General features: G+C 36.4%; 2 protein-coding genes across 2 annotated transcripts; one reads left to right on the top strand and one right to left on the bottom strand.

Moving 5' to 3' along the window:
• Positions 1-167: 167 nt before the first annotated feature.
• On the bottom strand, positions 168-10,880 carry LOC113674962 (transcription intermediary factor 1-alpha). Its single transcript, XM_027191458.2, has 8 exons — positions 8,785-10,880; positions 5,224-5,495; positions 4,911-5,077; positions 4,490-4,548; positions 4,183-4,253; positions 3,533-3,607; positions 2,891-3,043; positions 168-2,413 (listed from the first exon to the last, which is right to left on the bottom strand). The coding sequence occupies exons 1-8, from the start codon at positions 10,571-10,573 to the stop codon at positions 2,261-2,263; spliced, it is 2,739 nt and encodes a 912-aa protein (XP_027047259.2). The 5' UTR covers positions 10,574-10,880; the 3' UTR covers positions 168-2,260.
• Positions 10,881-15,460: 4,580 nt separating this feature from the next.
• Positions 15,461-16,281, top strand: LOC113674987 (uncharacterized). Its single transcript, XM_027191488.2, has one exon. The coding sequence runs from the start codon at positions 15,554-15,556 to the stop codon at positions 16,112-16,114; it is 561 nt and encodes a 186-aa protein (XP_027047289.2). The 5' UTR covers positions 15,461-15,553; the 3' UTR covers positions 16,115-16,281.
• The last annotated feature ends 156 nt before the right edge of the window (positions 16,282-16,437 follow it).

Below are 16,437 nucleotides of genomic sequence, written 5' to 3'. Positions count from 1 at the left end.
TTTGTTCAGTTGTCATTGTATTCCTGGTCCTTTGAGTGTTAGCTTCTCTGTCCTACTTGACTTTCGAACATGGGGTCTCTACAGTCAAGGGCTTAACATCTACCCATTGAAAGATTTAAGATGTTTGGATTACACATTGTATACCAATGCTTTGCGATCTGATAGTAGTGTTGAAATTTACATCAACTTTATTTACAAAGGAAAAATCACTGAGATATGACATCCCCAGAATGCACAATTACTGAGCCTACTCTACCTGAGTTGGACAACAAGCTGGGAAAATTGCTGATTAAAGGATAGAAGTAGCAGACATCTAACAATTATGCCTGCATGGGAAAATCTGCACTGACCTGACAAACATGTAAACATTAAAACATTACAAACTAATACATTGAATACTTTAAAGTAAAGATCCCACTCAACATCAATAGATTGACCACAAACACAACCATAAGCTGTGTAATAATACATAAATTAAAATTAACTTTTATATAGTAATGTATGCAGTATTGTAATTCTTATGCAATACAATATGAACTAGTCTGAAGACAAAAATATATACCCAGTTGCTATTTCACACCTATTTACATATATATATAATATATATATAATATATATATATGTGTGTGTGTGTGTATAATTATATCTATATATATATATATATAGTCTCCATAGAATTGCTATGAAATTTGAAAGACTGTGAACATCAGTGTTATTTATGAAGTGTTAGGATTAATCAGACTTGTGAAGACTAAACCATAAGTAGTAACAGTAGTTAGTTTCTGGTTTTCAGATTTGATCACATTTCCCTGACTTCTACTGTGATTGTTCAGAGTACCACTGACAAGTAAAATTCAATTCAAAGTGTTCACAATTTGCACAGTCCTATAATGACAAATGTATTTAGTGGACCTTGTAGATGTAGATTTATTGTAAAATGAACCTGCACCCAGCATACAACTGCATGGGGTAGATGCAGACACATCTCTGATTACTAACATTAATGGAAAAATAGAGTCTGTAGGTGGCTCTGCACCAACCCCACAAGTGTTCTTTTCCCTATCCTAATGAATATTAATGTGCAATTGTCATTCAGTGATATTTTTTTTTAAGTTCAGATTCAAAACTAAAGTCATAAATGATTTTTCTACTACTGTGTCATCCCACATATGGGAAACTACCTTGACTTGTCTGCCAATGATTGTAAATTTGTGATGCACTTTTGAAACACCTAATAAAAATTATATTTGTCATAATTTATCAATCAGTGCATTGTTAAAAGAGAGTGGACTTGTTTTGAGCCACCTGAAACAAACAAACTGAAGACAAACCAATCATACCACAACCAAGCTCAAGTTCATTCGTCAGAGCTTTTGGTTTGATCTGATTTGTAACCAGCAAAAATACAGAAAAGTGAATTATCTAATTATTACATGTATTTTTACATGATCTTGCATTAGTTTCCTCTTTATTCCTTCTATTTCAAGCTATCACCCTTAATTTGAAAACCTGAAAAAAGAATACTGATAACAACTAGTATTCCCCTGTTTACAACTCTTCATTTTTTACCTCTGAACTATTCTTTTGTGCATGTTTGAGTATGCCACGAGGTTACAATAAACATTAAAAAACTGAGCTGTTTTGTTTCGACAAAAACAATTTATTACCTTGAATTCAGATAAACGACAATTTGACTTGCAAATACTCTTTACTAACAGTGAAACGTAGTAACATTTCATATGCTTAGATTTTCTCCAATAACACACAGTGCATCTGTTCAATATTTATGTCATGTACATAAACAAGCTTTGTCCTTTTATCTTGGAAAGCTATCACACTTAACAAAATGCTGGCAGAAGGACTGCATGACAAGTAAATGTTGCTTTTCATGAATTAACCTTCAGTTCCCAAGATCTGATCATTAATTCTCCTTTCTACCCCCTTCCATTTCCCTGTGGATTAGTTAAATTAATTTGGTGTTAGGACATCACAACACCATCCAGCTAATAAATTTGACAAATTCCATTTTACTGGATAGTATAATAATATTTTGAGGAAATGATAGAGAGTAACCTAAACTGGGAGTTTAAGAGATAAAAATGACCAAAGCTGGCCAAAGAATCAATAGTAATAACAATTATTTAAAAAAACAGCCAAAAACATTGGAACTTTTCTGGTGTTGATATGAGGGGAAATTGGATGTTCAATTCTAACAACCACCAGTATATTACATCTCATATTCATTAACAAAATAATTAACTTATGGATTCAAGATATACATGCGAGCTTCATCTTTCTTCCTCTTTGGTTTGGGTTCTCCAATTGCCTCAACAAACTCAGGGATGTACTTTTTTAGTAAAGTATCAAAATACAATTCTAGGTTGTGACCCATTTTTCCAACTTCAGATGTTGCCTGAAAAAACATAATAAAGTCAGGAAGTCACTAACAGTTCTGTGGGATTTGCAAATAATAAACCCCTCCTCGAAAACTGCAATCTAGAAGTAGTTTACAAAGTAGGTTTTGTGTCAATTCAACTGTATTGGATTTCATATGCTTAGCTTTCATCAACCCATTTGCTTTCTGTTAGCATTCACAATTCAATGTACACGTATGCTGTACATACATGCTGAGGTAGTGAAGTGTCAAAACACTTGCCAAGCTTGTCCCTGTTTTCATAGCATGAACTGACCAGTGGCATTTCAACTGTCCTTACCTCTCTGGGTGGAATACCACTCCATTAAAATTAAGTAGCTAAGTCATTTCCCTACAGGATTGATGGTACATATTTATTCAATTGACTCGCCCTGAGAGCAAATAATTTTTGGACCCCTTAAAGATGAGAGAATGACTTTGCCATAAGTTACTCCTCAATACTCAATAGACACTTACCTCGTTAAATATTGCACAATTGTCAAAGATTAATCGGCAATCTGCAACAAACTCACTGAAGCTTTGGTAATGAGCAAAGTTTTGAGTTTGAAGCTTGGCACGAACATTTGAAAGATCCATTGGCTTTGAAATAACTTTATAGTAATTAGGAACCTTTAAAAGAAATGGCAAAAAGCAAGTTGTGATTTATAGCATGTAGAAAAAGAAGCATTTGTTTTGAGACAAATTCTCCTTAAACAATGACGAACTGTACAGCCACGTGTATTTACATATCATTTAGGGAGATTAAGGAAAAATCTTTAGTCCCTGAACTTAATGTCATGGTCAGTGGCCTTGACCAAACTCCTAAGGGAGCTGAGCCTATTGTTTTCAGAAAACAAGTGAGAGAAGGAAGGACCAAGTACCAGTAAGTGAATCTGAGCTCACATCAATGCTTACTTCATTAACCTTCAAAAGTAAAATGCACATAAGTGAAATGATCACTAGTCTTGGGTCTGCTTCACCAATGTATAAATCTGTCACTTACATCCATCAGTTTCTGAGGTAAGGTAAATATTTTGACAAGGCGACTAGAAAACAGGTTATTTATCAATTACTTTGAGTTATAAATAATCTATGTGTAGGTAAAATAATTGCACTAACCGATTTACTGACTCGTTGTTGAAATGGAATACTTTCTGCATGACAATACAGCTCTAGAAGAATCTTTTCACAAGCCTGAATGACAAAAAATCTAGTTTACTGGTAAACTCTCACACTGACTGACCAAAAAAAAAAAAAAAAAGGACTGAGCAAACCTCAAGTTTAACATGGCTTGCAGATTTCTGAAGTTTGACAGCCCCTCTCCCTTCCCCTTTCCCCAGCCCTAGTAATATAATTATCAGTTGAGGAACACTTTAGAATAAACAATAAATCTTCATGACTACCTAACAAAGATATGTACTGAAATCTGTAAAGAAAATAATCTTTCAGATCTAAGAAGTTAGCACTTTGACATTCAAATTTATTCAGTGGGCCAACAAACCTTGTTACCTTTGGGCATACACAACTGAATAACATAATAAATGCCATGGAAAAAAAAAAACAGTTTTGCTAACCATGACTGTGAAATAAATTTTGTGAGTGGTACTTTAATTCCACATTTTCCATTCATTCTTCAGCATTACAGTACCTTATAAACCCTTGTTTATTCTACATTTCAATGTGTTTGAAAGAGGCTGTGTAGATACAGAAACAGTCCTCTATTACCTAACATGTAGTATTGAGAACTTGCAACCAAAAGAAAAAGTTACCTTTCTCTCATACTCAGTCAGACCACTGCGAGATGATCGTCTTTTATTGCCCGGCTGAACAACTTCTTTATCTTTTTGGCAAAAGATAAAACAAGTTAAATTTCACATTAAGTAGTGTTTGATTTTCCACCTTCAGGATTGCAAAGTGTACGTCAATTTTGAGCAATTTAAATGCCTTTTATTATACAGGGTGTATTTGTTCATGCATTTGTAGTGTCTCCAACTACCACAGGTAAGCTTGAAAATACATAACACAAACATTTTTTTTTTTTAATTTTTTTCATTAACTTTGTGACATTTTTCATACCTTTCTGTTTTAATGAATTCCAATCAACCAGTTGACATAAACCACAACTCCAAGAATCACTGTTGAAGACAACAAATATTTCCACTTAAATATGTCATTTAGAGGTTCCCTGGAGAAGTCTTCACCTCAGTGCAGTCTCCCTGAGTTCAATGTAACAGTTTAGGGTTTTGCTTCGGGCTGTAGATGTGAACACCTTTTGAGGGGTCTACTAAGCTGTGTTGAGGTTACAATACATATCGGGTATAGTAGGTTATCCAGAAAAAGGACTGAGCAAGCAGAAAAAACTGACACAGTCTGCACTGATGTAGAATGTAAGAGCGCAACTTCTAACTAAGCATGGTAGCAGATCTTCTCAAGATAATTTATGCACACTAAGAGCTTGTAACAAACAAAGCAAATATTGACATCCTTAGGAACAAACCTTGGAGTAGCAGAAAGGCAAGGCACATGACATTGTAAGTGGTACACTTTAGGGCATGTATCACAGCAAAGAAGTTCTCCACCATTGCGACACACTGCACACCAATCATCATTTGAGCTGGTCTCATCAATTCCACTCTCTCCACTAGTGGTGTCATCTTGTTGCTGCTGTAGATTGAAAATTCAAAACATTGATGGCATCTACATGTCATATCAATAAGAAAGTTTGATAAGAATATAAACAGATATGAACTGTGTACCATCAATTTGACCATGGAAGTTTCTTGTGACATGCAGACTTCTTCCTTCCCTACCTTCTTCATTGATTCGTGACAAGGGGAGAATTCTGTGGGAGATTCAGGCTTTTCCTGCTTGACCTTGACTGGTGGTGGGGAGGTTGTCACAGGGGATGCGGCTGGATCAGGGATTCCCTGGGTACTATTACTCCTCTTTCTCACTGGGAGTAGTTTGGGAACTTGGAGAGGAACTCCAGCATCTAACAATTCTTGAGAACTATGACTTCTCTTTAACACAGGAAGTAATCTTGGCACCTTTGAATCCCCAATTCCAGTTGGAGAGGTTGGACCTGAAAAATATAAGTTATTTCAAAAACCATCCTAAATTAAATAGGGATATTCCTTCTCTTCATGGATGCAATATTTTTCCATCCCAGGCTACTTACAGCACAAGGTCAGTTACCAAAACAACTCACCAATATGTCTTAAACTGTCTACATGGGTAGAGGCATATTGGGAGACTACAAGAGTTGAGTATCTTGCCCCAGACAAAAAAGAGAAAAAAGACACTCTGCAACAATTTTTTTAGCGATATAGTATAAATGTTTTTAGGTTGGCTTACCTTGAAGTACACCACCTCCTTTATTCACAATTACTAAAAAAAATTATTCATTTTGTGCTTTCCTTAATAAAATAAAGAAACCATCTTATTGAAATTATTCAAAATAACATAAATGCATGCAAAAAAAAATACTTCTTTTCGACCAGAAACTCAATCTATGTTACAAAATGTTGTTTTCATTACATATAAATAATTTGGCTCTCACACTTCCTTGTAATCCATTCAAAGTGAAAGCAAGAATTTTCGTAGAAAGCCTACAATTAACATATTTCCTAATGACACCTCATATCAAAATTACTTTCTCGTTAGCACTTAAATTATGTGTAATGTGCTGATTACCAATCGTTAATACTATCTTTCACGTGTTTTCAAACCATTAGTTCTCGGCTTTTACAAGTAAAACTAAATCCTGGAGCTTTAGAATTTGACCATATTTTGAAGTCTTCTATGCTAGATGGATCTGTAACTGCTGTTACTTCACGTCACTCTGCCTGTTTTTATAATTTACATGTCTTGTTAACTTGTCGATGATGATCTGATGTAGCTGATTCCCTTTTAAGCCATCATATTCACTTTTCAAATTTGTAATCAGTGTCAATTTTCTACATTTTTCATCTTACTGCTCCCTTCCATTTCTAACTTGATGAAAACAAGCCTTAATAATTCAAAGATCTCCATAAAACTAATGTCAATTGAATCAGATCTAAAACCAATGTCTCAAATATAGCTATCCAACTTAAGTTTAACTGTGCAGTTGCAAAAACTGAGAATACAATTGTAATTACTTACATCATGAATATGATTGATGGTAAAAATCACTGCAACACTGTAAATATATATAAGTCCAAGTTATAAATTTGTTACAACAGTGTGATCTTATGCTTGGTATATCTAAATCATTGATATCATGCAATGCTTGTGCCTTATATTGATTCTTCAAGTTATTCTGTCATACATGACAAATATTATAAACACAATAAACAGAGGAATTTTGTAAATATATTCTTGTTTTGTAATGAGGTAAAAAAACAAAAACAAAAACAAAAACATATGATTCTGCCACAAGAAATTGAGACTCAAACCTTAGGGTTTTACAGTCTAATGCTTTAACACTGGACTACATGAAAATTGTGGGTGAATTGTCATGTAAGCCATATTCCACCATGTAGATTTGTTAACAGCCTCTGTCAAACTGCTTGGATCACCAATGCCAAATGCACCATGTACAAACAGTTTGTAAATATTTAACAATAAAACCAAATTTGTTGCAGATTTAAATTAATGGCCATGTCAAAATTTTTCAGTGGTCATTATATAAATATTTACCTTTCATGATCAGGAAAAGGCTATATTGCTGTAATAGTGAAATGCTAAGCTGCTTTATTTGGCTTCAAGAGCCAATTCATTGTTTTATTTAAAGAAACTGAAACAATGCCTTTGAATTTCACTTTCAGGTTCTAAAGTTATAAAGTTTTGGCCATTAACAAGGCTTCTATCTCCAGTTCCCCTTTACATGGTAAAAAAGACTTCAAACAAATAAACCATTTAAAAAACTTGAAGGAATCTCTGGTGAAAAATTGATGTGGTTCTCATTTTCACTTGATTCCAATCTTATATTTTGCTAATTTTAACCAAGCAAATTATTACACCGTAAGATTTAAAAATAACTTGGCTCAAACTGGCTAAGATTTCTTATTTCAGTTGTTAACCACTACAATATAAGGTTCTATTCAAGTAAATATGAGAGAAAACTGGAACAAGATATCATCTAATTTATAGGTTTAATCATTCAATAAGTGCACCCAGATCATTTCAAATGTAGCGTATGACTTAGTGCCAATTGAGGTATATTTCAGTTTTACAGGAAATATATACTTTTTTCTCATACACCACACACTACTAACTTTTTCTCTTGATCTCATTTTCTTCATACAACTGTGCTAGATGTAATTTTATTGTGCTGGAAATTCAAATCAAGTTATGGTTAAAATGATCATTACTTTTTAAATAAAGGTGAAATTAAGGTTCTGGTACAATTTTGCCAAACATGAATCAGAATCATGAGAGAAAAAAAAACAGCATCTCTTTGTGTTGAGATGGTGTTTTAATAAAAATAATACAATTGCATGGATTATGAGGTTTTCACTCTGTGTAACAAGTAAAAATTTTATTATCAAAAAAATAAAAATGTTGTAGAGTCCAGTTATCTTAAAGATTGTCTGGTTATATAGTTCTAGACAACTATTGCTAATATTCAGTTCATATAAGGAAACAATTAGAAATCTTAGTAATGATTGCTATTGCATAAGCCACAGGAAAAGGGTAGAGACTCCTTTAAATTCAAGAAATTGTAATAAACTGTAATCTGTCAGGATTTGCTCCATAAGTCATAACAATGATACAAATCTGGAACACAAATCTTCCAAATAAGTAACAATGCTATGACTTCTGGAAATCCAATGCAAATAAAGATACACATATCCTCTCAAAATGAGATTTTAAGGACATCTGTTTAAACAAAATAAAAAATGTCCCACCAAAAAATAGCAGCATTTACATTTAATTTAATTCACCCATTCAACAGTAACTTTAAATCTAAAGAACTGATGATCCATTCCAAATGATTTCAGAAGATAACACAAACTTATGTACATGAGAATTGATGTGATTAAATTCTAGAATGTACTAACAGGAACAGGCACATCATAATAAAAAATGAGTCCATTAAAATAACTGGGATGACTCCTTCAGGTCTTAACCTTACACACTGACCTTGGAGGACAGGCTTGAACATGCAGCAAGATTTTATTTTAAAAGATAATAAAAAATAAGATATAAACCAATTCAAAATGTATGGCATTTGATTCCAAGAACCATAACATTTGACATGAAACAAAGAATCGTGAGAAACTAGCTTTTTCATGAAATACTGAAAAATCCAGAGTGATTTTCTGAGCAGTTGAAGGGGTGATACTGTTCATCTCTTTAAAAAAAACTACATTCACATGCTAAATTACCTTTCAAGACTTGAGTTGATTTCTCACTGGCTACTGGTTGCTCGTCCCAACCATTTTGTTTAAATGAAGAACCTGATGAATCACTAAGCGGTGATGTACTCTGGTGACTATGATTGCTTCCAGTGCTGGGTGGTCTGGGTGGAGGAGACTTGATTGCAATTTTACTACCAATATCCTGGAAGTGCCGTAGAGGGAGGGTGTTACCATTTCGTACAGAGCGTGGGGGTGACAAGCGTGAGATATTCGACAAGTTACTGACATTTGGGCTCCTCTGTGCAAAAGAAAAGCTATTTGTAGAAATTCCAGTTCCTGGTTTTACTGTAAGGCTCCGTGTTGCAGATGGTAATGACAAGCGAGATACGCCATTTGCTGACACCACACCAACTTTGGTATTCATATTGATGCCTGCACCAGATGGATGAACTATGGCAGCCTGAAGGGAGGGGTACTTCGTAGAATAGGTCTGGCTTCCAGGAGGTCCTAAACGCTTATTGACAGCTGAAAGAGCTTCAATAGGATTGGGTCTTGAAGAACTATTTGAACTGACTGGACGATTTGACATAGCTGTTGATACAGTGCTGTTTGGCAGACCAGTGAAACTACTAGCATTGGACAATCCACGAAATGAATTGGTATTAGTTCTGTCAGCTGGAGTCATAACACTTCCAAGTTTACCAATCACAGCACAGAGCTTTTCTGTTTCAACAGAGAACTTCAAATCACTATGAGCTACTGGAAGAACATTGTACTTCAAGCTTAACAGATTTTGGATTCTTGAACTTAGCTGTCTTTTGCTATACAACAATCCCATGTCGCTACCATTCTTTAATACATGTCTGGTGAAGCCATAATTGTGTTGAAGGATCTTCTGCATTAGGCGGAGGTCTTTATTCTGCTTGGACAAAAGTTTGTGTTTAAAAAGTACAAGTGCTTTTAATTCTTGCAACAGAACGTTCTCTCTTTGTCTGACAGCTTTCACAAGCATCTCCGACGACTTTTTTATTTCAGATACAATGGTTTCCTCACGTTCTTGTAAACCTTTCGCCGCTTTTTCAACTTCGCGAATTGAGTCAGTCAAAGGCTGTGCTTGTTCGTACAGTCTATTTAATTGTCCCCTAAGGTTATCCCTGTAGTTCACTGCTGCCTCTTTTATAAACTGGTATTTATGATCTTTATGTTCAAGAAGTTGACAATCCCTGCAAGTCAATTTTTCGCAGTTGGCACAGAAGAGTTTAAGGGCTTCTTGAGGGTGAGTGCTACAAAAAATCGGTTTCACGTCCGAGGACTCAGAGTTTTCCAAATACTCGGCCTCTGATTGAATTTTATGATCCTTCGTTACTCTCACTCGCTGATGAGCAGAAACACAAGCATCACAGAGCCAATCGCTACAGTTCAAACAAAAAGACGAAGCCGGACTGTTGTCTTCGCATGAGGTGCAGAAACGGTTTATGTTTTCTTGATTTCTTTGCAGTTTTCCCATGTTCTCTAAGACAAACTGGTTATCCAGGAAGCCTAGTACTCCTTTCGGGGGAACCAAAAACTCTTGACCACAATTTGGACATTTCAGCCTTGGGATCGAATTCGAAGATGTACTGGCTGAGGTCGAAGGGGCTTTTTCTCGTTGTTGTTCGGCAAAACGTTCCTCCAAGCAATTTAAACAAAAAGAGTGAAGGCAAGGCAAAAGCTTCGGGCTTGTGTCCACCGGCGGCTTTTTACAAAGCCCACACAGCATAAAGACGGACTCTTCTTCTTGATCATCGGCGTTACCAGTAGCACTTCCTTCGCTCATTTTGATACCAAAGGAATCGCCTTAATTGTCGCGCAAATGGCCCACCAACTATCACCAAATCGTCCGTGCCCTACTCAAAATGGCGGGATAATGAACATGGCTTCCGCGCTTCCATTGACAAGAAATCACCCTGTGACGTCACCGGAGTAGCATTTCGCATTTATGAATATTTCAAAACAAGTTTAATTCCTTTGTTGTTAGCTCAGATTCACTCGTTTCGATTTGAGTTTGTATCTTGACTAAATAAAACTTACCAGGTACTTTCCCTGAGCGCCGAACAGCAGTTTTTGAGAGTTAAAAAAGATACGACTAAGGACAATTTGGCATAGGTCTAGACGGGGCACGAACTCGAAAATACACGCGAAACAAGCAAAGACAGACACTAACACAATGCAAATCTAATTGATCATGCATTCCACCGACACTTCCGACAAGTTATTGTCAAGTCCAATCGAGTGGATGACTGGAGGGTCAAAACCTTACTTGGTAAACAAAAAATACAGAACTTGTTTCCGCCTATTACGGCAGGACACCCCACACCACCGTTCCTCACGCACATATATACACACCCCCACCAGGAAAAGAGTTAATATCTTTTGTTTATTTTCTAATGCAATCTTTGAACGTCCGCTTATTGTTCAAACACAACTGCAACAACACAGAAATTTGGGGATGTATTGTTTTGATCGTCAGCCCTTGCAAGCTCTTTTTCAATCCAGCCGTTTTCTCCTAAATTTGGCACCTACATATTGAATTTCAGCATCAAGTACCCCTCACAAAATGTCAAAAAGCATCTCTTCATTTAGTGGTTCAGAACGGATCAGGAAAGATCGTATCCTCCCTGTCTGGATTTTTTAATTCAATTTTATCTCTTTCCATCTGATTATTTCTTAACTTGGAATTACGGCCAAACCTGTATAGTAAATCTTCCCTCCTCTCTATCAACATCGTCAGGTTTTCCTTCAAGCCACAGTTTTTAAAACGAAAGAAACGGAAGGTGTCAAATTACATTTAAAACTTGTCACCAACTTTGCGAAGACAACGCTCTTTACAAAAATTGCTCGCAAGAGAAAGAAAAATTGAAGTTTTTCTCAACAAGCAGTGTCCGCGATTACAATTCCTTTCCATTGCCAAGCTCTTCACATACTCAAGAAAAGTTTTCTTGACCCCCTGCTTCCCTTGTTTGAGTCTGCCTCTGCATATATATTCCTACTGCGATATAATTGGGTTATCAGACGCGATATCCATATGCAGACTAGGTATCCACATAGGTGGAGGAAATGTTTAATTCGTATCTACCTTTTGAGCTGGTATGCGCAGAAAAAGAACTTCTCAAAATTTGGGAAAGGTCACCGTCACTGGTAAATAAAACTTGTTTTTGTTTTTAGAACCTTTGCGAGAGTCTCAGCCTGCAAAACGTGTGAAGTTGTTTTGTGCTGTGAAGAACTGATCCCCTCTAACTGACTGTGCGAGGGCTCAGTTGCAATCTTTGGCAAACTTTCTCATATTATAATGATGGATAGTGATGTCGAAAGTGTTAAGGTTTTGCGAGGTAATAGAACTAGTGCACTCATGCACGCCTGGTTCACGAGAATGGTGCACAGGCAGGGGACGAATGTTAAGGCCGGCCTTCAATTGTAATGGCTGGAAAAGCACAAGCAAGCCTGACGATGAATTGATTTCCACGGTCCCCTGGCTCCTGTTTTTCGGAAAATAACCGGCTTAGCGTTAACTTGAAAATGTCTTTCTTGAATTCATCCCCTCTCCCTATGAAAGGAGATGGAAGCAGTGGTGTTAGTGAATCAGAGGTTGAACAAGCTTTGTACTCAGACAAATTGACTGGGAAAGGCCGGACTTTTTGAAGGCCCTACCGAACAGTGATACAAAATTACCTCTTGCAGCTAAAAAACGTCCGTCATTTCGCTCTGACAAAGGGCTAACGCTCCAAACGTCGGCATAAGAAACTTTCTACGGTGGCCAATTTACATTATCAACTCCGTTGATAAAACTAAATTACATCATAGGAGACTTTTGCCAACGTAAAACTTCCAGGTCTCGTTTCATTGTTTCCTTGAAAAAAAAAAAAACAACAACAATATAACAAAAAAGAAAAAGGGAAAAACAACAACAACAAAAGTAGCAACGAGAACTTTGTTCTGAGGATAAATTTACTACACTAAATGACGTAAGCTTTGTCAATCATATCGCTTCGCATGATTGACTTAAAGCAGGTTTTAACTTAAGCTCGCTCTCTTCGATTGGTTAAAATTAAAAACAATATGAAAAAATTTCTGGACACTGACAGGGTGATTAAAGTTCCAGGCAGTCTGTTTTAGAGGACTGAACCCGAGGCAGTATAAAAAAATTGAACGCGCGCAGGAAATGCATCCTCAGGACGCCGTCAAGTGAAAAGCAAGCGAAAGAAGGGAGCCGTCCATGTATGAAGTAGATAGGCACATGCTTATAATAATCATACGGAAATAATTCAAAGGATTAATAAACTGATATACTGATATAGGTATTAACATTGGTTCTCTACTTGTATTTTCCATTTTCCTTACATGTGGTAAAAGTATTTGGAAGCAAGACTTCCGCGAAGTAAGGAGCTTTAAAAAATAACGATAACAGAAGAAAAGAAAAAAAGGTAAATTTAAGTGTTTTTTTCATTCATTTTGAAGCAGCGCATGTGTATGACAGACTAAATAACCTTGCGTGACTCCGTCACTTCGAGTCACTTTTTTCTGGGAATTAACTCGATCTAAACGACTCGCTAGACCTCAGTGCCTTGATTCTGGATATTAGGATTTGATCTCTTGAAGAGCAAAGAAATTCTGCTGACTATTTACACGTAAATTTATTTACTGCGGTTCCCAGCGGGTTACATCGGTCGGAAATCTTGTGTACAGAAAACAATTACATTTCAAAATGTATTTTTATTCGCTCGTTTTGTGGTTTGATCGATTTCATTCGGTTTACAAGGATGCTTTGTCGAGAATCAATTGGATGTATTTCAAGACCGCAGATCTTTTATTTACATCTTTAATGCCACCTGTCTTTTTCAGTCGACTTCTTTTATCTCTGCTCTCTAACACAATCTCATTTAAATCAAATTTACTTCACTTTGGGAGACACTGATCGACTGTATCTAACTCTGATCAATCTCTCTACCTCTCTCTCTCTGATTATCCCTGACTTATACTAATTCTACAGAAAACGCTTTTATATTCATTAGCAGAAGGCATGTGTGGGCATGCTGCCCAACTGACCTTGGAAGATTAAACATCTGTTGTCAGAACACAAACCCAGACATTTTTGAACAACAATCTGCCTAATGCTTCCGATCAATCGAATGAATCTTTGACTGTGTAAGCCTAAACAAAAGCTTTAGTGTGGGCCCAAGGCAAGGTCAGAAGACGTCCTTTTATGGAATTTGAACAACACAGTCATAACTTGGAGACTCATCGCGATAACTTCGGACCTGGCCGATTCAAATAGTAACTAAATGCTAAATATAAGCAAATGAATAAAATCGTAATTAACCATTTAAATGCCTCATAACAATTCCATGCGAAACCGAACTCAAAAGTGATTTTCATTCTTAACTCAAACGCGGAAGAAGATATCAAATTCTCCGAGTTAATGATTTTGTTATGATGCCTTTTAATAACATATTTGCACACTTATCTTGAAGAAGAGCTTGTGACCCTAGGTGTTTGTTTAGAAGAGAGCATTCTCCTGCCCTGTCAGAGTTGAAATGCTTATTTTTTTCATCAGTAAAGCTGACCCAAAGCATCGCGAAAGAAGAAATCCAATAACTAGGTAGAGTGGTGGTGTGAAGAATCATGGGAACACTTGTGGCCCTCAGTAACGGCGTATCTCAACTTGATGTCGGGGAGAGGGAGGGGAAGAACACTTGCTCCAAGCGCTCCAACCCCGTCTTTTGAAGCAACAAGTTATCCGGGCGTTCAAGCTTCGCTCCGATCATAAGAACCATATTTATTTCTTCTTTTTTTGCTGATAGCTAAAAAAAGCAGACGAAGACAAAATAAAAACTTACTAAATAGCTGTGACTGGCAAAGCAAATGTATTGAATTTACAAGCTATGAAGACTATGAAGCGAGAAAAATTGAGTGACTTATCTTAACAAGGTACTTTCGTCAATTTCCCATGAATAACAATGGTTTGATCATGATTTGATTATCATCAACCCTCTTCCTCTTCTCTGGAATTTCCGGGAAACTTCAACCGAGTTTGTGATCAACATCGGTGCCTGTTTACCTAACTATGCAGTTTAAGCTACTTTAAGTCGGTTGACTTTGAGTGTAAACAGCTATTGTTGTAATGAACTAGCGGTCAGAATTATATAATTCTCTTTAACGCATTCTTTTTTTTTTCTCCAATTGTTCTTTTCATTGTTATAGACATTTTTCACTCTCTTCTAGGATTTTTTTTTTCTTAATCGAAAATACAGTTCTTAAGGAATTTCAAAATCAAACGTCCCTAGGGACGCGGTTTGACTAAAGGCACCTTTGTGTGAACAGAACGCTGGCAGGCTAAGAAAACAAAGGTGTTAAAATAATTAGCGACTCTTAAATCCTTATGCAAAACCGCCATCGATGAATTTCGTGAAGTCTTTCAACCCTTTGGTGATAAAGTCCTCTGATCTAACTGTGTCATACTCGTCGGCTGTTTTGTTCGCGTGACCTCGCAAAACAGGCACAAACCAAAATAAACCTGTACGGGTGAGTTTGAACACAGACTGATGATTGAAAGTAAGATTGAGCTGCAAAAATTTTTCGTAGTGAAACTCATAACTGTTGGCTGCCTACAAACAAAAACATAGCATACTGCGGCTAACTGGGGTATGTTTAATGTGATTGGTAGTTTTCGTGTGTCAATGACGTTATGAATATTAATAGTAATTTTGTTTCAATTCCCGCGACCTAAGGCGCAAATTGGGTCATCAACCAGCTACGAGTAATGAAGGCTTGTTTGAGGAAAACTTCAAAACGCTGGGAAAAGACTTTCAACTTCAGCTCGGGAAGTAAACACTATTCTGTCGAACTGGTTCGTATAAAGCGTTTTTGTGGCGAAGAATTTCGTATATTTACAAATGGACTACAGATTACTCGTGCAACATTTAAGCGTCTCAATGGCTTAGCTGTGTGCAATAGGAGCGAACAATTCGCTTGGGAGTTTGATGGCCGTTCTTTTCTGTTGATGATTGTACCTGGAACATGGTCGATGACAGAGTATCATTTGCTGATCGACGGTTTTCAGATAGACTTGAATCTCACTCCATCAGATCTGTGGAGAAGACGAGGGTGGATTCTTGTTTATTTTGGCCTCATCGAGGTGTTGATTGGAGTTTCATTGGAATCGTTACGATACTTTGAGGACACTGTGCCTTCTCCGTATGTTGTTGTATGGGAGCTACTAGGCCGCGTTTTATTAATATTTGGCTTGTTAAAGATTGTGGAGGGTTTAACCTCACATGTGGTGAGACATTCTAATCGTTATGGGCCAGTTTACACAGTGTAGGAAAACTTCAAACCACATATTACTAATTCAGCACATTTTCATCCAGGCAAAACGAAGTTAAAAATATCCAGTACTACAAACTATGAATCCGATCAAACTCTAAAGCATTGTGAAATTATTCATAATATCATGTTGACTCTAATATGTATTAAAATATGTTCTCTGTTGTTTTCGTTTTGAGTTTTGTTTACAACAATACAGCGTCATTTGGGAGTGAGATTTATCACGAACGGAGTATGAAAAGAAATTGCACAAAACTTATCGAGAAAATACAGACGATTGTTTCGTGACTGCTTCTGTAACTTAACGTCAATGTTTAAAAT

The sequence above is a fragment of the Pocillopora damicornis genome, chromosome 10, assembly GCF_964200805.1.
Source record: "Pocillopora damicornis chromosome 10, jaPocDami1.2, whole genome shotgun sequence".
NCBI lineage: Eukaryota > Metazoa > Cnidaria > Anthozoa > Scleractinia > Pocilloporidae > Pocillopora > Pocillopora damicornis.
The sequence above is the reverse complement of the archived record's forward strand: the minus strand, read 5'-3'. Positions and strand labels throughout refer to the sequence as shown.

What these genes read in the sequence shown, in the direction of transcription:
- LOC113674987 (XM_027191488.2), top strand. Translation starts at nt 15,554, where the DNA reads ATGAAGGCTTGTTTGAGGAAAACTTCAAAACGCTGGGAAAAGACTTTC.
- LOC113674962 (XM_027191458.2), bottom strand. Translation starts at nt 10,573, where the DNA reads ATGAGCGAAGGAAGTGCTACTGGTAACGCCGATGATCAAGAAGAAGAG. An exon ending in TGCCTTTCTGCTACTCCAAG is followed by an intron (nt 4,549 to 4,910) that starts GTTTGTTCCTAA and finishes TGTCTTCAACAG; the next exon opens with TGATTCTTGGAGTTGTGGTT. An exon ending in ATTGTGCAATATTTAACGAG is followed by an intron (nt 2,414 to 2,890) that starts GTAAGTGTCTAT and finishes ATGTTTTTTCAG; the next exon opens with GCAACATCTGAAGTTGGAAA.